The sequence below is a fragment of the Mizuhopecten yessoensis genome, unplaced genomic scaffold (genome assembly GCF_002113885.1).
Source record: "Mizuhopecten yessoensis strain PY_sf001 unplaced genomic scaffold, ASM211388v2 scaffold2329, whole genome shotgun sequence".
Lineage (NCBI taxonomy): Eukaryota > Metazoa > Mollusca > Bivalvia > Pectinida > Pectinidae > Mizuhopecten > Mizuhopecten yessoensis.
The window spans coordinates 1,636,967-1,662,656 of NW_018404492.1; the positions used below are offsets into that span (position 1 = coordinate 1,636,967).

General features: G+C 37.1%; 1 protein-coding gene across 1 annotated transcript; it reads left to right on the forward strand.

Annotated features, from left to right (window-relative positions):
- The first annotated feature begins 5,414 nt into the window (after positions 1-5,414).
- On the forward strand, positions 5,415-12,982 carry LOC110445591 (NADH dehydrogenase [ubiquinone] iron-sulfur protein 4, mitochondrial-like). Its single transcript, XM_021490269.1, has 5 exons — positions 5,415-5,509; positions 8,856-8,976; positions 9,537-9,712; positions 11,433-11,506; positions 12,750-12,982. Exons 1-5 carry the CDS (start codon positions 5,448-5,450, stop codon positions 12,851-12,853), a joined length of 537 nt encoding a protein of 178 aa, XP_021345944.1. The 5' UTR covers positions 5,415-5,447; the 3' UTR covers positions 12,854-12,982.
- The last annotated feature ends 12,708 nt before the right edge of the window (positions 12,983-25,690 follow it).

Consider the following 25,690-nt stretch of genomic DNA (forward strand, 5'->3'; position numbering starts at 1 on the left):
TATATACCAAAACTTCACAAAATGCTCTTTGACTGTTTTGGGTTAAGATGAAAACTGATGAAAACTTGTAATTAAGTGTTCCGCTCTTTTTGGCATCTACATTCTGTAGCACAGGCATTGAATAGATCTATAGTCCCAGTGTTCCTTGGTTCTGACCATTCGAGTAGGGAACCGATACTTTCACACAATACTTTATTCTCAGAAACATTCCTTGTAGACAAAATGACAGCCTTAATAGATGCTACATATATTCATATTCAAAAGCAGTGCTGTCTACAAGGTTCAGAGAATGTCTTACGGTGACCAGAAGGAGCGTAATTATCTTAAATTCTTAAGCATAGCTCTTTCTGATGGCTACATTTTGGATACAGTAGGACCATTCTCTGGAAGCCAAAATGATGCAAGCATTACAAAACCATCATAGACAAAAGCTCACATGGTTGGAGCAAGACGACAATGTAGTCGTTGATCTTGGTTTTAGAGATGTCTTGCCAATGTTAGAGGCATCTGGTATTAAAAACACTCTAATCTACAGGCTAACATTGACAGGACAGTTACTAAATCCCGATGGATTGTAGAGTCCTATCATGGCCGTCTTAAGCGTTAGATTCTTTTAAGAACTCAATTAATAAAAGATTGATTCATTGGTATGATTGAGGAAGTGCGAAAGATTATGACTGCATGTCTCAATTGGATACGGGAACCAATTTATCAAAGATCACCGGAAACTGACAAAAAGGACAGAGACCTCGCACAACCGATGAAGTTTCTACTTACAAAAACAAACTGTTCAGAGGGTGAAAACAACCAGCTCTCTCTAAGAGAGCAAAGTCAGAATTCGTAAAGATTATGAAACATGGGTGAATCGGCACCCTCAAGACCTCATCCGTTGTCATATTCGTTCCAGACACAAGAGCCAGGCTAAATATAATATTTGATTCAATACAGCACGTCACCAAATGATAATTATCCAATAAAAGATTACTACTGTCAATGCCGAGTTGGTCAAAGAACTATGGGAATGTGTTAACATACATTAGGTATACTTTATTATCTTGGCTATTATAGCAATCTTCAAAATTCGAAACAGTTGCACCCAAGGGCTGAAATGTTCTGACAAATCTTGAAATAAGTTGTTTTCATTTGAATCTAGAATCATCAGCTTTAACACAAACTCAAAGCCTCGCATCATATTTTTTCTTCCTTCTTTTTTCCAAGTTTGCCATTTTATACTCATGCATCTTGAAAAACAATATCTGTATATGTCATTAGCTGTTAATACGGCGTCTAACTTTAATACATATATAAAAACAAAGTATCAAACAAGCATACAATCTCTGAATTCCATTGATATTGCAAGAAAAATTGTCTGGGAATCTGACAATTGATTAGGCAGTAGAATGAATGTTTTGGTGGCCATATTGAAAAGGAATAAACCAATGAATCTTTTTCAAACATGTTCTCAGTTGATTAAATATGCATTCCATCAAAAACTAGAACAGCTATTTTCTTCTTTTCCGTCAGTTTTCCGCCATATTGATTAGACTATACATATAGCCATGAGTTCTGGTGTATAGACCATATGGTCATTTAATCCCTTCTTTGAATATGTTCCACCACATATTTTGGATTGATATTTTTGTCACTGGTAGTTCATGACCTTGTCCTTCTATAAATATCTCATAACTCACCGGAGCTAGAGATTAGTTCATGTATACTGTAGCATATGATCCCTAGTTTTAGGCGCATAAAAAATGATCCTTCAATGCATCAGTAGTTGGACAACATTCGTCTTTTGGGGGAAAAACTCTGACTTTTTGAAAATTTCAGTTTTATGCTCCGAAGAAAAAAGAACCATGTGCTCATTTGAATTTTGGTTGGTGTTTTTGTTGTGATAAGGTTTAGGTCTACTCCTCTTCAAAAGAAAATTAAAATCAAAGGATATGCCATTTTTAAAATGTGCCTGCCATCTTTGAGTCTTATAACCTAATAGCCAAAGGACTTTATCATAATTGTTTGAATATAATTCAGTTATCAAACGTTTTATGTTGCCAAAAGTAATAGTTTGAAAACTTTTATATATTACATTTTCCCACTGTTTTCTGTGATTTGTTTAATACTTTCATCCTTTCTTTTCAAGTAGCCTCCTCACGGAAAATATAATTTACTCATTGGGTTTCCACCCCTTTACTATTAGTAACAAGTGAAAGACTTTGGATAGAATGCAGCCATTCGGTAAAAGTGTGATAGGTTTCTATTGAGCAAGCAAATGGTGTGTTTAGATTGGCATGAAGTTGACCACTTATTCAATATTGATGCAACTAAATACTGAATAAGAAACCAAATTCCGGCGTGCTGTTGAAGGGACATTCGGTCGCCAGTAAAACACCTCTTTAGAGAACTTTGTCACTCCTCTATAGCTTTATTAGGGTGCGTAATGACTCTCTATGTTTTGGCTTCTCCTCGGGTCCTGTTGTTCGTGTTAAATTCGATTTCTTTCTTATGTAATACTACATGGGCAATTACACAATAGGATTGTCATGTTTCGAGTAAAATAACAACACCAAACATTAAAACAGATAGTATACAAATATGTGTCATTGCTGTTACATAAGTATATTCCTTGACCGTATATAACTATTATATTCCTTGACGATTTACATAAATATATTAACATTCTTGGTGTTTGTTCTGTACATGAACCTACCAACTGAAAACAACTGCAATTAGACCATGAATACACTATGAATACAACGATTATCGTGCAACCGGTCAGCTGATTTTACGCATAGTACTGCTTCTGAAAGGAGTTATCTCCCCTTCTCCGAGATAACGTAGTTGCGAGAAGTAGTAATAAACATTGCAAAAATCAGAAATGGTACACCATTGTACTATTATTATTTATTTTTTAATTTGAAATTGAAAGAAAATATAACATTGTCATATTAAATACTGACTACCGACTCGCAATCGGTTTCTTACAATTTCTTACACCAAACGTCCGGCTGGGTAATCCCCGTGACATCAACTTGCACATTAAACCCAGAGAACTTTGTAATGACACAGGGCACTTCTCCCATCAATTTATCATCATTTACGTCTGCATGTTATTTTTGGAAAACAGCATATTCAACGGCTGTACATTCAGCTTCAAATGAGCTCTATGCCTAATGCCGACGGGTGTCCTGGGTGGTTACTATGGTGACCGATGATTTGAAATAGTGCTGACATAAACTTTTTTAAATGTACAATATGCGGTGTTTAATGCTACAAAACACATCAAATAAGATCAACTTTTAAAAATGAAAGGAATATCAAGTGTTGGTTATTATTAGATTCTAGATTTTGTTTTTTCGTTTCAACAAAATCAGCTGATCGGCAGAAGTTGAACATTTGAAGTTTGTGTGAAGGCTGGAGTTCCGAAGCGCCTCGCCCAATACAGGTTTTTCATGGACCCCATATATTTCCGTATACCCCTGCAAGTGACTATGTAACTAATAGTATCTTCCTTGACGGTATATAAAATATGTAACTTCCTTGACGGTATGTAAATATGTAACTTCCTTGGCGGTATATAAATATGTAGCTTCCTTATATCGTCTGCTGGATAACCGAACTACTCAGTAGTAAAGCGGACGTAAACCCTATCAATCAATCAATTGACGGTATATAAAATATGTATCTTCCTTGACGGTATGTAAATATGTAGCTTCCTTATATCGTCTGCTGGATAACCGAACTACTCAGTAGTAAAGCGGACGTAAAACCTATCAATCAATCAATCAATCAATTGACGGTATATAAAATACGTATTTTCCTTGACGGTATATAAAGTCTTCTGTTTAGGTTTTTCAATGTGTTTCTTTCTTTTTAGGATGACATTCACTCTCTACGTGGTGTTATTTGTTGGACGAAATATAATATATGGGTTTTTTCGTTCCCTGTGCACCTCATGCTGATTTATAAAGAATTGACAGAGATAACTAAAGATGAACTAGCACTTTTATAAAGTTTAGCTCGTAGTTTGCACGAAATACATCACCGATGAAGTACTACGTACAAGGGCAGTGTTCATACGGTTACCATGCAGTATAAAGGGAAAGAACTCTCGTAAGAAATTTATCAAGTTTGAATTAAATCTTAGGAACAAACTTTCCACTAATTCATATCCCCTACGAAATAATGATTTGGGTGTTTTTTTAATACAATTTCACAAAATTTTAAGCATAAATCAATTCAATAACTACAACTTTTCAATAATGGTAGCGTTGAATTAAAAACATGTTTTCGTAGCAACATTAACTTACCATCAGTAGCTGTGGTATTAATGATTGAGTGCTACACAAAACGTCCATAAAAAGGGAAATGTCATCTTGACCAATTTAAACACGAACAGAAAAACACGTTAAAACATGCTTTATATGAGCTACTGACGATATTTTGACAGAGAACAGGGTTTGTTAGTATAACATTAATTCAATACCCGCTGTTAAAATTGAAAGGGGTTTTTTTCATTCTTTGTCCCTTCTATTTTCCTTACCTATCAGTTTTCGTCTACTGAAAGGCCGACAGGTCGTAATAGCAGACGTTAAACCTTCAAAATCAATATACCGGAGTTGCAAAGAGCGTAACATCCTCTGTCTCCCTTTTCTATTCCCTCGCTCCGTTACTTTATCCCTTCTACTCATTTTCTGTCTTTTCTTCGTCTGCTAGATAACCGAACTACTCGGTAGTCAATCAGAGCGTGACTGAGAATAAATTACAATCAATAAAATAAGGTTCTTTTTGGTATGTCCTACCGACAAAAATAAAAACGTCATAAAATAATTATAGATGACAAAGTTTGCATATTCATCGGAACACAAAAAAGCATACTCGGGCATCATCACCAAAGCACAATCACATTTATCACGAATGAAACGGTAGATATGGCATAAAGTGTAACTAAAGTCAGGGATGTGTAGTGGGTTCACTACACATCCCTGCTAAAGTCAACGATGCGGAAAATATAGGCCACAATGACCTACATTTGATATACTAATGTATCCACATATGATATCTGATGACTGTTGGTTACCAAAGTCAGTGAAGCGAAAAATATAGTTTAAATGACATTCATTTGTTAGTGTAAGTACGTAGAATAGCCACACACAAAGTTTGGTGGCTACTTAGATAGCAATTTTAAAATAATCTTAACTAAAAGTCTAACCAAAGTCAGTGAAGCGGAAAATATAGATAAAATGGTCTGTATCTAATACAAAACAAGATTGAACCAAGATGTAAGACGGACCAACGGAAAAGAAATGTGCTTAATTCTCATATTTTATATCCATTTAGTTTTAATTTAGATCGGATTTAACTTTTCGGAACTTATTTCTAGGTATGGAAACCCCATCAACACAATAGAGTTATTTCCCTTCGTTAGTAGGAGAGCTCTCAAAACAAATATGGCTTCTCTGGCTGTGAGAAGCTGGTGTGCTAAACGTCTCCTTCCCATGGTAATTCCGAGGTGAGAAACCATGCACATTGTTTATCCAATCAAATATTATCATGAATTGTATCCGTTAAGCATATGTTTGACATGGTATACCATATATACGTGCCATTCTGATAGCATTGTGCCATTTCCCCCACATAAATGTCGTTTCAAAGTCAAACAGTCTTCTGTGGTGTACTGTAGGCTGTAGCCAAGCCCGGTTTTACAAATGCTTATCCTTCAGCGCCCATTTCCCCAGTTGTGTACGATATGAAATAAGTGTTACTGTGATGCGAACATACGAATGAGTAAAAATATGCTGTTGCTCATCCTGAATTCCAACCCCCTGATCAATTATAAGTCATATTCAGAGATAGAGAAAATAGGAATCCATAACTTGGATATATTTCACTTGTACTTTAGTTATTAAAAAGTTCCATAGCGAGATAAATGTAGTCAATAATAAAGAATAACAGGTTGAAGACAACGGCGCATATGGGTAGAAAATCTGGCATTTCGGTAACAGTTACCATGTACAATAAAAGTCTCTAACTAATAACATATCTTCTGATGTCGCTTACTTTAGCGGGTAATTGTAATGACATTATCTGGCGATGCTTTCTACACTTTTCAAGCTAATACACACATGTGCCACGCCGCGATCGTAAAAATTCAATTCATCATAACTCGGTCATTTTATCAAATATCAAATTGATACAGAGGTGTATTATAGTCATAATAACAACATATCTTCTGATGTCGCTTACTTTATTCAGTATTTTTAAAGATTTTGTCTGAAGACGCTTGTTGTCACTTGAAGACTCTTGTTGTCGGTTGAAGACACTTTTAAGTGCAGAGACCGGTGTTCTTATACTGAAATGGGGATTAAAGTGAAATAAAAACACACAAAGCTCTTTCAAAAACTAGGAGCACATAGATGGATGACTTTGGAACGCAAGGTGGAAAGATTTGTGTTTTGAATGGGAGGGATTGGATATTAAGTATGGAGATTTTAACTGTCCCAGACCAGAGACGTATATATATTACAGAGATTGCAGGCAACCCACGCAGATCTCACAAAAGCTCGCTTTCAGGCAGTGGAAAGAGGAAAACTTGTTTATTTTCAGAGCTGAATTATTGAACTTTTCAAATATTGTAAGATAAGTGCTAATATTATGAGGCTGGTTAGAAATATTATGAAATAAAAGTTATGAAGACTTTTTTGAAATAATGAAATGAACAAATAAGGTGTTAGTGATACCTACGGTAATCTTTTCAGTCATTACTGAGTGATATGTAAACACAGCCATGCACAATCTTTCGATTTTTGGTGCAAACACAATTATTCAAGTTAACATACAATGGAGCACTCCCAAACCGCATGGAAACCTCAGCTAGCTTTGGTTTTAATATTACGTTGATTTTCTCATGGCATAATCATGTTTTGAACATGACAATATTATTGAATGCAGCGAACCGAAGGTCAGGAGCAAGTTTCCAATCTCTGTAATGTATATACGTCTCTGCCCAGACTGGAACAACCTCCCGCCAGACCTGGTCTCATCCGAAACTTTTGAAGCCTTCAAAAGTCGTCTCTCCTCTCTACACGACTAGCTCTGTTCCCACTCCCTTCTCCTGTACATAAACACACCCAAAACATCGACATGATCTTCAATATGATAAAGTATTGAAGTAGGTGGATTAGCAAGGAAAAGTGAAGTCATTTCTTTAATAATTACAATTATCAATTTTTACCATATTTTTAGGGAAAAGAACCCATATATATATATACTCTATTATAAAGAAACAATGAAAAATTCAGCGAAACAATGTTGGGTCAATAAATTTGATATCATTGAGATACATGTTTCTGCCACAAAACGCTGTGTTATTCTACTCTCAGATCATTGTATAAACACACAGACTGTAAGATAAATATGAGTTATATTCCACACATTTATGTCCTTCAAGAGTTTTGATTGGTCGAGAAGATGAACTTTGACCGGGACGACTTTTTCCACACGCTTTTTGCCACATGCTGTTTTGTTTACGTCGTCCGCTGTCAACATCCGACAAATAATGGTGACTTTGTGAGGATATGCGGAAAGGGGGTTATTAAGGCAATATTAAAAAAAAGATGATACTTAAATATTTGAACGCTAGTTTCAGGCAAAATTGCTACAGACGCTCGATATCGTTTCGACGTCACACCGTCGCGTGTCCAGGTCATGAAACCAAAACAAGATCTGTCACAGTGTCCGAAAATATTTCGTTCTCCCAATGTCCAGTTATCGCTATTTGGATGGTCTGACTATGGCTGAACTTTCACTATAAACGTCAACCATAGAACCGTCACGAAGAAACGTAGGCCTATGGTTTTGAACATTGACAGCGATAAGTTTGTCTTCATCACTTGGCGTGAGGCAGACTTCGTGCAATATGCTTACGCACATATAGTCCGTGATTAATTAATATAAGTTAATGCAATACTGCTACTCTCAATATTTAAAGTCGTTAATTTAAAGAACCTATATATATATATATACTCTATTATAAAGAAACAATGAAAAATTCAGCAAAACAATGTTGGGTCTTTGCAATAAATTTGATATCATTGAGATACATGTTTCTGCCACAAAACGCTGTGTTATTCTACTCTCAGATCATTGTATAAACACACAGACTGTAAGATAAATATGAGTTATATTCCACCATATTCAACAATCTTTTTACTCAATGTGTACCCTCTATATAATATCCAAATCACATGTTTGAATTCATATTTTTTAATTGGGATCTTTGAATGACTTATCAATGTTAAGGGTTGCAATTTATGGAGTCTATATGATATACGGTTGCCTCTATCAAGGGGCTTATTAAACCTTAAGGTGAAATTTGCTGAATAAATGAAGAAGCGCAAAATTGACCAGCAATATGGGCTTGACATTGTTTAACAACAATGTTTAGTCTATAATGTTAACTGGTCAGTTTGCAATTACTTCCTTTACACTTCAAAGACAGCTTTTTCAATCTGTTCGTTGTCATTGAACAGTTTCAATGCCTGTCTTTTTACAGCAGCTGCATATATTATTTTTGTATGATGTATATATACTGTGATACTGCTATGGTCAAAAAAGATGGAATCGTATTTGGAGAAAATGTTTACAAAATCATCTTGATGTTTGTATCAACTATATTTTTTTAAATCACAAAACTTGTTTTACACAGCAGTAACAATAACTTAAAATAACCAAGGAAATTCACAGAAAAAAATAGAAGGACACCATACATTCCAGTGCTTCCTATAGAATAGCCAGACGAACCAGAACATTGTGAGTAGCTTGCTTGTCTAATGATTGCTGCTGTGTGTCCTTTTCAGTCGAAGTTGCTCAGAAATAAGAAGTGAGGGTCTGAGCCCTATAGAATGGACGGAAGACACAAAGAATATTGTAATTACTCCAGCAGAAGAGGCTGAATTACGTATTCTTGTCAAAGAAACTGTAAGTTCATTTCGCTGAAGGTTTAATTAATAAAAGTTTAACTTCAGATGGTGAAACTCATATTACAAATTGTAATCTCCATATTTAAGTTATTTTATTAGTTGATATATCACCTACGGATTTCAAAATGTTAAATGCTGTTGTTCTATATCATTGAACAATTGTAAGTAAAATCCTACCTTTACAGTTTATAGAACCTTTGTAAATATCTGTGGTCCTTCAGGGATTTTTTAAGATACAACATGAATGGGTAAAACTCTTGATTAAGTTTGTTCTGGATCTAGATTTTATAATTTTTGGAAGTTATTTGTTTTGTTAGAAGAAGGATTTTTTGTCCTTGACATCAGATTTTTGTCCTTGATACCTGATATAAATCCTAGACCCTAAGTTTCTGTGTGGAAAACTGTGGGTTTTTTTAGTTGATGAATTCAGTAAAATCTGTAGATTACCATAGTATACGGTACGGTACGCATTTTACCAGCAATACAGTATCCAGATATTCAGTTATAGATTTCCTAACATGCCATGTATATATCTGAGTGTTACCTCCCTTTGTACAGACTGATCTGTCCTCATTGTCGGGTGTACCAGAGGAGCATATCAAAACGAGGCACGTCAGGATATTCAGTCCAGCAAGAAATGCCATGCAGTCTGGAAGTTTCAACACCAATCGCTGGAGTATAGAGTTTGACAACAGGGAGAGATGGGAAAACCCATGTATGGGCTGGGTGTCTACGTAAGTGTCAATTCAATAACTACAATCAGAATATTGTAAAGTTGAATGAAAAGTCAAGGTCGACGCAGATTTCTTGTTTACCGGTTTATTCCCACAATATGTGGAACATAATCAAAAAAACCTACAAAGACACAATACAATCGATTACATAATGAAACACAGCGCTCACATATATAATTCCTTACATGCACATTCGGTGCATACATATTTGATCCGTTCACACACAATAGGTTATTCAAAAATAGGAATAACTTTACAATGACTGACTTCATCATAATCAATAGTTGAAATTACTTACACAAATTACTTATACATAATTATATTGAATACAATTATCCTCATCAATTATCGCTTGTTTACATTATCACATACAATATTAAAATACCTACCCCAACTATGGGTCGGGGGTTTACACGAATGAAGATCTGTATTCGCGCGTTCTCAATCGAAAACTATCATCTCTGTAAAAGAGACATGTAAATACCAATTTACATCATGTTGATAAAAACATATATACATTACTTTAAAAAGAGCTATCTATGTATCGATTAATTATACATGTACGTAAGATAAAGATTCTGTTAATTTTATAAAAAGTACAATTTCACAATATAATTAATGCTACTTTATTCAAAATCTCATTAATATTATAATTTAACATAAACCAATTACAGAAGAAGACTTTGTCACATCTAAATGTGTACTTACAAGATCTGGAGAAAGACTTCAAGACTTCAAACTTCTGGATATAAATTACATCCACCCTTTAGCTCTGTCTATGAATGAATACTAAAAAAAACGCGCCAAAACATGTAACAAAGACAACTGGACTGACCACTAACGAAAACGAGGTAACACCTTTATTTAGAACAATTACCTTATATGGACGTAACAAGGTAAGACAAGTGACATGTGACAACATACTCATGTGTACAAAAACAACCCAGGTAGACGGCACAGTGATCGTACACAGCACATGTATACGCAAACAGCACGATATACGCAGCGCAACAATTAATTTAATTTAAAAACATTTTATCACAGCCTTTATTAAAACATCAATATTTTCACATTGTTACAATATAATCAGCTTTTGTTAGAAATTTGGAAGTAATGTTTTAAACTTAAAAGAGGATATTGATTGCTAAATAGCTGACTTTTTTTACTGTTCTCTTGATAAACGTGTAGTACTAAATATAAGTATAAGCAATATTTAGTAGTTAACTTCTGGACATCACAATTCTTCTTTTCGTTAACATGGAAATATTGTTTTCAAAGAAAATCTCTCAACTTTGATTTACTTCAGGGTGATATAAACCTACCAAACAAGACTTGGTCCATTGTGAGCTAGAAAATGACACAGGTGTGATGTTCATTAAATACATTACAGTTCTGACACAATCACTACAAAATTGGAGATCAATGGCCCAAGATGACTGTTTCATTTACAGTATTGAAAAAAACAGCTGCTTATGGAAGATTGTTCTAATGACTATTCTGTGATTAACAAAAATGTCTTATTGCTACATATTATTGTTTAAGGCCTGGGCACTTAGCTTCTTAAATTGTTGAAAAACAAATTTAACTCAAAATTTGGGTTTAAACTGAGTTTGATAATCTAATCAATGGTATTCAGCTTACATTTGAACTTGAAAACTGTTGTTTTTTTCAGACTTTTGATTGATACCGGTAATTAATTAAAGTTATTTTTCACTTTCAGGGCGGATCCTTTGTCTAATTTGAATGTAGATTTTATCAACGCTGAAGATGCCGCTACTTTTTGTGAGAAAAATGGTGAGCATTTGAAAGTTGATGATATTTTTCTCACTCAGAAATTTAAATGGTTTGCTATTTTCCCTCTTTTTAAAGAAACTGCTTTTTGGATAGAAATATGAAAGCAGTAGATTTAGTGATATATTTTAATGTAATTAATTTCATTTCTTTTCCATAAACCATTTTTGAACCATTTTTGTTAATCTACTTTTTGCATGAAATCTATTGCTCTTGCTGAATTTGTTGAATGAAGTGGGGGAAAAGTAACCATTTGTTTGTTATCAGTATCAAAAACACTGATTGACATTTTGACCTACCCGGAAGTAAGTATTTTCAAAAATACAATAATTGATGAAGCTTCCAAAATTCTCAAAATAAATAATGATAACACTGCTTTCAAGTCATTGGGTAAACTACTGTGAAAAAATGAGATATGTACACTGACATTACAAAAAGGTAAAGGAGCTTATAAAATGGGGTGCTTATAGATAGATTACGGTAGTTCTATTGTCATTTATTCGTACTTATATAACTAATAAATACGGTTTTTTTGTATATTCGATACGTCAAAAATCCATATCAGCCCGGGCCGTATCACACCCCAAAACCTGTATCAGCCCTCTCCGTATCAGCCCGCAAAACCTGTATCACACCCCTTTTGGAAATTTTTCGTTTTTCAAAAATTCAAAAGAAAAATAGATATCAAGATAGAAGATACATCCGTATTTTATTAGTAGGTATGTAATAAACAGAATAAAACATGCCTTTTTCCATATCACATCCAGTATCAACCCTCGACCAATATCAGCCCTTGTGCCTTCGGCCCTCGGGCTGATATTAGAGTCTCGGGTTGATACTGAGTGTGATATGGAAAAAGGCATATATTATTCTCTATTTAATGGTGCTGAACATGTGCTAGTAAATCTGAATACCTACGCATACTCTGTTTTTATTTATAATTACAACTCCACAGCCCTAATGCCTTGGCCTAGCAAGTTTTATATCTGGGCTAGTCAATTTTTTCAATATTCAGTATGAACACAATTATATAGCTTGAATTTTTGCAAAATCTGTCTTTGAGCTAGCACTTGAAAAAAAGGAAATTGTATGCTCCTGATTTTAATCTGAAACCATTTAACATAATGAAACTCAGGTTAAATGTTCTTTAAAACAGCTGATTAAAACAATTATTTACATCTTTTTATTTCCTAAGATTTATGTGGTCTGTACATTATTAAGTTAATTGTTTTCTTAATTCTGTCAGGCTGGTCATACTACATAGAGAAGAAGCAGGTAGCAACATTTAAACCTAAATCGTATGGAGCCAATTTTAGCTGGAACAAGAGAACACGGTTAACTACAAAGTAAAATTGTGAGACTGTGTATTCAGCTATACTTGTGGTGTAACAAGGAGCAAATGGTCGGTGCCATTTACAAGAACGATCTTCTCTCTCCTCCGAGTGTGTAAATAAAGCTAACGGAATATTAACAATGAAATCAGTCGAATTTTGTTATTTTTAAATGTACTTTTATTTCTTTTGAATTGAATAGTACAAAGAGGTTGAAAAATAACTTGAATTGCCTCCCCTACACCAGATGATACCACCTTTGACTGTAGTGCATGGAATACAAAGCGCTAGCTGTAGGACCAGAAGTAGACCGTTTGTTTATCTTGTCAAAACTTAGAGCCTTTCTAAACAAATATAATTTCCCATAGACTGTATCATAAAGACACATGAGTTCAAAGAAAGCTTAAAGGGACTCAAAGTTTTGGTGATATTTCGGCCAGAACTTTCGGAATTTCGAGTTAATGTGCCTACATTGTGGAGCTCTTATGAATTCCAATTATCGGAGGCTACGATAAACTGATGAAGCCACATACCTGTCAGTACTTTAGTCAGTTATAACATTGACTTCTATAATTCCTTGGTTATAACTATTACATACTTGGACATATTTGGACTTAAAAATTTTGATTGTTTGATCATTTTATAAATACAAAATGTTGACAGCTGACGAGGAAAGAAAACACGAAAGCGTACATATCAACAAAACCCAGGGGCAGCACACGTATCAACCAGCAACCCCGGGGGCAAATATTTCTTTGAAGTTACCGCGAGGTAGTATAGCAAAAACAAACATCTTCATGGCTTTGTGATGACGCCACAACAGACGTCAGGTGTGAAGCGTCAGCTCAGGTGTGATGGATAGGAGACATTGGCCGATCACTGACGTCAGTCCGGATCGATCACAAACAGTATCGATTAATCTGTTAGTATATAACACACGTACGTTCGTGGTGTGACCGGGCTTGCTATCAAATCGAAGGGAGGATTCTCACAAACAAATGTTACTGGGTCATGTCAAGTCTCCAGCTGCACGTGAATGATGGGTGCTCGTACAGAATTATGTATCTGATTTTTATTCTGTATTTAGATAATGACTGACATTCCAGTAGGTGATTGAATTCATTCCCAACTCACTGGCGATTACATTATGCAAATTACATTTGATCGGTCGATTTTACTTTCATCTTCCGTTTTCATTAATGAATCGACAATTTGTTCTCAATTCACACAAATATTACAGTAGTCACCAAAGGGTCCAAGTAACCAACATAAGCACACGTTAATCTTAACACTGTAAGGAATTCTAGTCATATCGTACACAAGTTCAAGTAATACATTCTCCTATAATAAGTTCATTCTAAATATTTCTCGTACTGTGTTGAATAAAACATTGTTAAGTGCCAGTATAGCAGATTATGCATAACATTTTATTTACATATTCCTTAGAAAGTAGCATATTTACGACAAATACGTCATCATTTTGTTTACGCTGTGATATAAATCAGTAGATATTCTCTCGTAAGCTGTTATAACAATTTTCAAATTCACACGTTCGGTTCAATAACCGTTGTAGGTTTGTTTAATTTCTAATATCGCAACCATTCAGCAATATAGGTGTCAGTCCTATCAAATGGTGATTTATTTATCAGAAAGGTTATGCAATCTCTTCTTCTTTACAACAAGTGGCAGAAGTAGAGTTTTTAACAAAACTTCTCGTTTCGTTTATCGCGATCCAAACGGTTAAACCGGTTGGACCAGATTTGTTCGATTATGAAATAAGTTCGGTCTAGTTACCTCAAAGCAGTGCAAGGCCTGCATAAACTTTTCGAGGTCCGCCAGGATTTAAACCCGAAATTGTTACATTTTAAAACAGACGAACCGGTTGTTCCACATAAACGAAAAGGACCCATTACTTAAAAACACTGTGCCGAAGTGTGAAAAAAACCTCTGAAAACACGATCTCCTCATTATGAAAAGTAAATCTTACTGCAATGTTACAACCACGACACTAACATTATTCTGATCACAGCCAGTGGTGTCTTGGAGACCTCATCCAAGACAAAGTGTAGAAAAGGAGGAGTGGGCGTATACCTTCCAACAGCCAACCAACAGCTCAACATAAACTGACAACGGGAATGTCGACGTCGAGAAAATACTCATTAACGGAAAGTGCAACGGTTCCCAATATATACTAAGAGTCCAAGGCGGGGCTTTCAAACCAATCAATACAAGTCGAACAGATTAAAGGCCAAAGCAGATCAAGCTAAAAACTCTTAAAATGGAAAATTGTTCCAAATATTCCAAAGTTTTATTATAGTTAGAATTTTGCTATTTCTTAATTAGCACGGTTACTTGTTGTATTGTTGTCGTTAATCTATGAGCCATGTGACAATAGGTTCAGGACGTCTAGACTGTTACAACGATCACAGGGACTTGGTACTGCATTGGGGTGGCATTTTTACCAAAAGTTGATCTAAACCCATAAAACTTGTAAAATCTGAACTCCAAATATAGCTGTAATACATTACCAGGTCCCTGCGGCAGCGACCACAAATGTAGACGAGAGATCAACCATTAACGATACCAATACTGCGCCGATAGCGTTAAAATGATCTACTTTAGGGCCATAACATTGATTTGTTATCTTCACTGAACAAAAAAATAACACATTCCCTAACCTGAAATGGTAAAAAATAACTCAACATCATAGCGTCAAAAAAATATCTCAATTGAAATAATGTATTAATTTGGGTGCTGGCAAATCATGGAAGTAAGGATATTCCTTAATTTAACTGCTTTTGTGATATACTTTGAATGATCATATATAATACTGTAATCAAGAGCTATTGTAACGTCTCCCATCGCCAGGGATAGATGTACCAGTCTCGGACAGATCTACTTTCGGTATGATTAGACCCGATTCAAGCACATCCGTGTCCTTGTTCCCGTTCGGTGATATCGGGAACCCTCCAATTCGCCGAAGTAAGATGATAGTACTTTTCCAACAGAAAAGGACGTACGTATATTGTTACATACGTATGTATATGATTAATCAATGATGTATCAATATCGGACGGATCCGTTTCCGGTATCATTAGATCTGATTTCAAATACTTCCTCGTCAAAACCTGACGCATGATGAGTGTTTGTCTGGAAGAGCACCACTCTGCGGCCCTATGTTCAGGGTTTCCATCTAAGAGTTTCGCTGAAATATGATCGTACCGAAATCTCAGCAATATATATCTATTTTTCAGTCAGTCGTGTAATCACACGTCTCCCTTGGCGACCTTGACGTGACCTTTGCCGAGTGTCAGTAGAAAAACATTACAACAAGAGCCAATAGCGGGTTTATCTATTGTTGGCGTGTAGACAATTGTTAAATTCACTGAAAACATGGAATTTAATTACGTCACAACACACTATCAATCGGAGCGCTCTCTACCGTATATGTACAGGACGAAATATTCGGCTATATCTCGGATGTGATCAATTAGTTTGAGCTTAATGAGAAATGTCGCAGGATCCATGATATCCTCGCACGCGATGTGTTGCCCTCGTGAGCGGCTCTGTCTCTCTAACTCCGATTAAACAGTGCAATAGTCTACAGAAAGGTTTTGGTAAAGCGAAGTTCGACACCTTGTCGGCCACTACCAAAATAGTTGCTTGCGTTTGAAGTATGAATGAGTCGAGTGGGTTATGATTAGAGCATTATAGCACAAGTGCATGCGAACCATACACCCTAGTATTTGTAGTTCTCCGTGCCAGATATCGTGTTAATGTCTGTAGAACGCAGCGAGATACGTCAGAGTGAGTCTGTCCGATTACAAGTAATCTAGATCGTCCTTTTCAGTTGAAATCATGAATATATGGAGTGAAGGTGATCTTGTTCTGTCTTTGGACACCGGGGCTCGACACGGACGGACCTTCGTCACTACAAAATTATTGTCAGTTGATTATTTAACCCCTCTCGACTATAACCCCTCCCATGACTAATGACATGTAGTCGTGGAAGGGGCCCGTAGTCATGGAAGGGGCCCGTAGTCATGGAAGGGGCCCGAAGTCGGGAAGGGTCAAATAATCAACTGGCAATCATGTCAAAGGGACGTCGGGCCATGTCTAGCCCTCTGTATCCTTTAGACTGATTGAGTCGAATTCCGGCAAGCTGAGGGTCAAATGTATTGTAGCATATCATATTCAATGTTTTTTCCAGAAAAGTCGACCTTTTGCCATTTGCCTTTTCATAGAATAGGTAGCTACCTACTAGTTCCATCGCCCTCGGAATGGAACAAGGGAAGTAATTCTGTTAAATTGAGATTGACGTCATTATATTTTCTGACGTTATTAACGATACAGTATTTATTTAGTAATAGTTACAGCCGGAGAACCTCATAATACCGAGCCAGCCAGAACGACTGGGGACTGACATTATATTGACGTGGCTTTTTATCTAAGAATATGAAACAATGACCTTTCTCACTTTCGTGTAGAAGTATCAAGTGAGGCGTGAACACAATTTCTAGATTTACAAAACATAAAACAGTTTGAAAGAATGATCATTTAAAATATGTGACGTTGTAATGAGGTCAACCACAGCAGCCTGACCTTTCTGGAGATGTAAGCGACCCGCACGTCATCTGGGGTCTGTGTTTTCAATTTGAAAACACGAGCTCAGTATCAAAGATAATTGCAGAGACGTGTACGCTTACCATGGGATGAATTAAATAATATATATACAGACAATCCTAACTGTGTATAGACACTTCTGCCAGACCTCCACTTATCCTCCTCCACCTTGTCATTGCCCATATCCTCCCATATCTTCCAACATCCCCCACCGCGCCCCATTTTCTCTCTTATTTTACTTATCCCTATTCCGTTTCTTACACCTTTCTCCAATCTCTCAGTCATCCCTAAGTTTCCCGCTTATCGTCATAGTTAGGGTTTTGTTATAGACAACAATAGACGATAAAATAGTCCATAAGTGCCTGTCGAATGGGCAACCCGAAGCTTGTAACGGTATCTGTTTAACCTCTTGACCCAACACGAACCCTTTTGAATCATATTTCGCCGAGGTTTATTAGCAGTCTTAAAAATGGCGAAATTTAAACCCTGTCTCGAATTCATGTTGCCCTTCTTAGAACCATTCACTATCAGCGGTATTGTGCAAAATGAAAACGCTGCAAATTAGTTCCTGTTTGTACTATGTCATGTTACAGGAACAAGACACATGAGGACGCTACAGAGAACACCAAGATGGAGTAGAGGCTGTGTTACAGACTTTGTGTGTTCCTGTTAACACCAGTATAAAGTACATTGTACTTGAATTTATTTAAATAATAACGTACATTGAGTTTTCTTAAGGAATTAACAAGAAACGACCCAGTACAAGTTTTGCGTGAGGAACAGTTCAGGGAACCGGAAGTGACGTCAAAGCGATTTTCAGCACCTGTTATCCGACTAATAATTGTTCATTTGACGGGATTGGAGTGTGTATCAACACATGACTTTGACTGATGCGTGTCTGACGTGTTTGCGTGTGTGGACGTAATCACTGCCAGTCAATTAACGGGTGTAACACGAGTCTGGCACGTGACTTGTTTCGTTGCTGTATACCGGGAGCAATGCATGTACTTCTTCAGATTGTCTGCTGACGAAATAATTTATAAGTTACATTCTCAACAGACTTCTCTACAACAAGCATCGGACTAAAGCTAACAGAGCTATAACTTCACAAATCGCTGATGAACGGAATAACAGACGAATGGACTAACTATCTTTTGATAGTATGAGAGAGTCGCCTATTTTGCCGATTCATGTTGGAAGCATGTCGTCTTCGCTCTTGTCGACAGATTTCCTTTGCTATTGTCTGCGTTGGTAGTACTATAGCATTTATCTATAACAATATTGCTTGGATGTCTTGCATCATCACAATCGCTGAAATGTTGTAATGTCCTAAAACCAGTAAACATTGATGACATAACGATAATGACTTTGATGGAACGACGAAAATGATAATTTAAGGTATGGCGATAATAACCTTTGATGGCTTGCCGTCATGAAACTTGATGATATCACCTATATTGATGTTAAGGCGACCTTGAACAGTCATAGTAAGGCCGACCTTTAACAATTAAATGATGACTTAAGCACTGACAATATGACAACCTAGAAAATACATGGTATGACCAACTAAAATATTGAATGTATGACGACCTTGAACCTTGAAGGTATGGCGACCTTGAACATTGAAGGTATGGCGACCTTGAACATTGAAGGTATGGCGACGTTGAACATTGAAGGTATGGCGACCTTGAATATTGAACGTATGGCGACCTTGAATATTGAAGGTTTGGCGACCTTGAACATTGAAGGTATGGCGACCTTGCACATTGAAGGTATTGCGACCTTGAACATTGAAAGTATGGCGACCTTGAACATTGAAGGTATGGCGACCTTGAACATTGAAGGTTTGACGACTTTTAAAAAAAACATTGAAGGCATGACGACTTAACAGATCGAAAGTATAACACCTTGTACACTTGAGGTATAGTGACATGCAACATTGATGGTACATTTTGAAGAGTTTGACTTTTGAATACAAATTCCTGCGGTTTTATACGAAACGCTGCAAGGTGTTCAAGCCTCTGAGAGTGCAAACGCTGTCTAACACATGTCGCGTAACTGAAAATGTAGACGCCTTGCATTCGACACGATTTCAAGTCACCGAGAGTTTCACTGAGATGCCATACATTTGATACGGTTTGAAGCCACCGACAAATCTGACCGAGTTGCCATTTGAAGCTGCCTAGAATTCGGAGACGCTATGCATTCGGCAAAATTTCAAGCCGCTAAAAAATACGGTTCCGAAACACGATTCCGAGCGATGTTTTGTTAATTTTGAAATGATTTATTAAACACATTTCACCTCAAGATAGCACGAAAAAGGTCAGGCCTGTTTCTCGGAAATTAGGGAAAATGGTTGGCTATATTTGTTTTTTTTTTGTTCCGCAATTATCTCGTTTTGCATAACAAATTAGTAAAATGTAGGGAAGAAGCCTTTCCCATCCATCATTTGTCACGTGAAGTAACGCGCCCTGACCGCAATTGCTGTCTGCGATCTTAAATGACAACTTTCTTAATGACAACGAATATGCGTTGTTTACCTGTGTACGGCGTTTGTAAGGACATATAAATAGTTTTTTATGGACAAGGTCACAGGCATTCACCTTGAGATTTTTAATAATCTGCATATCACGTCATGTTTACTTCCGTTGGTGTCTGCCACGAAGTATGTCTATGGATGGAGAATCCGGCATTGTATCCTACTCCCGAACTTCCGGTAGCCATTTTCTGTAATAACAAAATATATTTTCCCTCGAATATGAAGTCTTTTTGTTTGAATAATAAATCTCAAAGATACTGCTAAGCAACAATGTCACTAATACAGCGGAATTCTTTATTTCAAAGCTAAACAAAGTAGCTTTATCTCGTCTTTTACTACTTCTGATGTACGCTTTTCGTTTCTTTCATGTCGGGCGGCGTCTGTTGTCGATGCATTAGATGGAACCTCCCCTAGTACGTCAAACGTTGCCGGCGTTGTTGTTTTATCGGTGCGTTACGACTTTCGAACCTCTGATGTGGTCACCCGTCCAAGTACTCCCACTACCAAGTCGTGCCGACATCCTCATCACTCGCCGTTATGGTCGTAACATTGGGCACGCTCGGGTAGTCTCTTTGTAAGCTATACGTGAAGGTCAACATACCAAGAAGAAACCATCTGTAGCGGACTCATTCTCTAACTCCCATCCCTAACCGGGTGGGGTGTGACCTGAGGTCGGAGACAATGACCCTAACACCCGTACCCGGCAATAACTAGGGTAACAACTGAGAGGATAACTAGGTTAATGATTGGTCGGTCCTTTAATTACAGGTCTGACAGCCATCACTCCGACATTCCTCCAGGTTATGTTTCGTTTTAAACTCACTGTTCCATCCATCACGCTTAGGCAAATGTAAAGAATGGTATTACGTAGGCGATGGTCACATCAAAGAAATCCTTACTGTGTTGTGTTCGCTTTGACTGTGCGATATTATTCGGGGGGAAATAATCTTAATCATAATAAAAACCGCCAATCGCATTGTATTAACCAAAATATTGAAAAAGTATTTCTATTAGAATAAGTATTTAAATATGTCATGTTTATTATTGACATGGGCCATACAGCCATGTTGTGAGTGATGACCGTTTGCGTTCATCTGAATTGTTACAAAGTTTCGGGACATCTACCACACTCACTGACACGTGCTTGACGTCACTAGACAGGTAAAAACGGCGTTTAAACGGTATCATTCTATTTCACAGTCAATAATACCAATGAGTGGTCTTTGAAAAAGTCGGCGTCAGATTTTATCTGTCAAAATACTATATTGAGACAAACACAAAGCTCCGATAGGGAGCCGCCGTGTTCTATTAAAGCGCGCCTAGTGCCCGGGTGTCGCCGGACTGCCCAGCCGAGCACGCCCTCGCCGTGATAACATCGGTTATAATTTCTAATTCAGTGATGGTCTGTATGCCTATATGTGTCTTGTTACTGATCGTGTATTTCAATTACAGTATTATCCAATTCTTGTGTTCGGATTACGATATTAAGGCTACCTGTTCAATAATCTGGTGTAGTTGTCGCTGGCCATCTATCATCGCTGCCAGAGATGTAATTCTATCCCCTATACACTTCTCACTAATTATTTCAAAACCTTCAAGCCTTGTAACTCTGGTAATGTTCAGATATAGATATTGACACCGGTAATTAAGCTGTGATTTATGATTTTGATATGTGTTTGATGACAATGAAGTGATCTCCCAAGTGTCTGGCACGAGCTGCAGGTAAATCACGCTCCAATTACAGGTGTATTGAATGGTCGGTAGGTGTCAGGTTTGACACTTTTGCATTCGGTGTTCATTTCAAGAATATGGAAATCCATCAATCATCTACATATGTATATGGTACCACACTGCTTTGTTAACGTCTTTCGTCAGACAAGTGTTGGTTTACTTGGTAGTCATGTAATTGTGTTCTCACAGAACACATGAACGGGGCCAGTTTAACTCAAGCTCACTTACAATATGCAATTGCCTTGTTGCGGTGACGTTTCACTGTCCTTTGAGAAGTGGAGCCGCTGTTTCGTAGTTCGATATTGACGAAACAACGTCCCTTTCACCAAGACACGTTTTTCTTCTATAACAAGTTACAAGTTTCGTGAGTTTATTGACGTCAAACGAACACATAAAACGTCAACGTTGAAATCAATTATGTGTCAAACTTAATCGACACTTAAATTCATACATGGCTTTCACCAACGGCAATTACCAGAGTACATGTACACTATTGTACTTATAGTAGCTTGTCATGGAAACAAACCTCTCATTACTCGTATGCTACACTCAGCCCAGTGCAATAAAAAAAATCAGAACAAGTAAAATCCTTCAATTTTCTTTGCCATATTTTAATCAATATAGATATGTAATTAGGCCCCGGATGTGATTCGAGGCAACCTTGTTACAAAGTACACCAGTACATACACGTGATTGTACGTGATATTGCGTGTCACTCTGCCATAGCGTGGGACTATAGGTAATAGCCTGGTTACGAGGACCGGACCAAATTACACCTGCACATCGGAGCTAAACAGCGCTTCCTTCCGGTGGGACCAACGATCCATTACGTCCACCGGAAGTCGACAATGCATGACGTATGATACTGTCTGCTGTCCAGCTATAGAGATCGATTATGTTGACCGACCGCATAACAGAAATGTTACCAGACATTCATGCCGCCATAGAACCATGTTACGGTACATCGAACTCTGCACGACCCTCTCTGGTTGTTAGGTAACGTTAAGCTGTCTGATGATGTTGATTTGCATTGGCACAAGAGTGTATTGTGCAACGGTAATCTGTTTTTGGTACTTAGCTAAATAGTCCGTTATCGTACATGAGCAAATGGATAGGTTATAGCATGCAAATAAACAATGAAAACGTTTATAGTACACAAACGAAAGTGATCATCAGCACCTACGCTTTATAATAGCTTGATTGTTATGCACAATGTAAGTAATGTATTATCTACAAACCTCTTATGTACATCAACGTGGTTTGGCATAAAAGCTTTATCATAGAATAGTCAAGTAGGGAATTAACACTTATTGTTTAATTGCTAGGTCTCTACCGGAACCGGAAATAGCATTGCGAACACGGGATGTCATACTTGCAACGACACAGTGCCATGTAACGGAAGTGGAATACAAAACCACAATCCTTGAAAAGTTTCTTATTCTAAGTACCAGAGGACGTATCACTTATATAAAGTGTAAAAAAACCGGCTTCAATTACTGAGAGGAAACACCATGTTCTTCACACTTCCACAATGGTTTTAACAAATAGTATTTGCGTACCTCCTAAAATGTGAAGGAAGGGGGACGTGACTTCCGGTGGTTCGTCAATTATTTGCCTATCGATGGTTACATAGATATGTCTCTACAGTCAGGGATCCGTTCACAGCGATATACAAAGCAACACACTGATCGTCACGTAGAGCTGCGACACCTATAACTAGAGAGCAACGATATATTTGCAGACTTGTATGTAAATTTCGAGTGCTGTAAGTCAGTTTCTACTGTAGGTAACACTAGACTTCCTGTGGTATTCCGAAGTCAATCGGTCGTGTGATCTTGGGGTCGTGTGTGGGTAGGCAGGTGACGGAGTTCCAAATGTGTAAAATTACTGAGGTATTACTGAAAAAAGGATTTTCTGATAGTCCGTCATATTGGACACGGAAGTAAAACTGTGTAGCTTGCTTTACAACAAGTGTTCGATGACAAAATCCTGCAATGTCAGGAATGTCCAGATATTGATTTCTAATATACACGTTTTTATAGGGGTTATTTGATATGAAGAGGTTATGTAAAGGAAGCGATAGTCTATGCTAATATGTCGACTACCTTACAATAAAACCGTCCCGGTTCAAATATTGCTATGGTATAATTGAGAGCGATCGTGTCAGCAACGCAAAGTTGTCATGCTGACATCGACACGTAAGCAGGGAATTGTAATGTACATAGTTTATAGACAGCAGAAAAATATAGTTCATATACCTGTAAATACCACGACATTGGTTTACACCAGCCCTTTACAGTCAACAGTAGGCTTATAGACCGCGTATTGTCATTTGCTGATCTAAAGAACGCCTATAGTATTATCATCAGTAGGCCTATATACTTCGGATTGTCATTTGCAGGTCTATAGTACGCCTATTATCATCAGTAGGCCTATATACCTCGTATTGTCATTTGCAGGTCTATAGAACGCCTATTATCATCAGTAGGCCTATAGACCGCGTATTGTCATTTACTGGTCTATAGAACGCCTATTATCATCAGTAGGCCTATAGACCATGTATTGTCATTGGCTGGTCTATAGAACGCCTATTATCATCAGTAGCTAGGCCTATAGACCATGTATTGTCATTGGCTGGTCTATAGAATGTCTATTATCATCAGCAGACCTATAGACCTCGAATTGTCATTTGCTGGTCTATAGAACGCCTATTATCATCAGTAGCTAGGCTTATAGAACGTGTATTGTCATTTGCTGGTCTATAGAACGTCTATTATCATCAGTAGGCCTATAGACCGTGTATTGTCATTGGTTGGTCTTTAGAACGTCTATTATCATCAGTAGGCTTATAGACCGTGTATTGTCATTGACTGGTCTGTAGAACGTCTTTTATCATCAGTAGGCTTATAGACAGTCATTGGTTGGTTTATAGAACGCCTATTGCCATTGGTTGTTTTATAGAACGTCGTTTGTCATTGGTTGTTCTACTTCAATGATAGGTCGTCTGTTTCTTCGAAATGTATATTGTACATAACATGCAATATATGCAATGTTACAAGTCGGTATATTACTGAAAAACAATTCTTGTTGGGGTGGGGGTGGGGGTGTCTTTTTTCTATAGAACCTGTATTTTCATTGGTTGAATTTATGTTCTAGAGAAGTGACGGGTATTTCATAGGTAAGACTATTTCTGTTTGTTCTCGATTGCTGTATTTATAAACATTTTTTTTACAGAACGTGGTTTATTCTGGATTGTAGTTAGCCATACGTTGGTCTATTTCTGACGAGCAAAGATTGTCATTGGTTGATCTGGTTTTTTTCAACGAGTTTGGATTACTTTTTACGACAAAACAAATAAATTTTTAATAGAAAACATTAAGATTAGTCGAAGGAATGACACTTTCGCACGCGATATACGTATTTAGACCTTTTAGGTTTATCGTCATACCGTATATATAGCTGGCCCCGTATTAATTGATTTGTCTATATGTCTGTTCCCTTGTGTTATCAGATTCCGGGACACTTATATATGGACATAGACATATTGATATACGGAACTATAATTCCCTATCTGATCCCCTGGGCCCACACGGGGTAAATACACCTCCCCTAGTCAGCATTACTGCTAAACTATCAGCACATGATCTGGACTCTGAAAAAGGCCAAAACAAAACAAATATATTGGTTTTTTACCTCTCTCCTAGCGAAGCAGCAGTTAGAGAACAGATCGGGATTAGAAAAGCACCTGTATGGCATGCAGGCTGACTCCCAAAAAGATGTTAATGAAAAACTATCTACGTTAGTTGGTGGTATGCATTAATTGTTTTAGCATCAATCAAGTACAGGTATTTAAAGTATATAATGATACCTACGGATTTTTTCGCTTAATTGACCTACTAACTTTAGGGGGAAACACCGACATCAAATCGGCTAACATTTGACACCAAAACGCAATCACAGGCA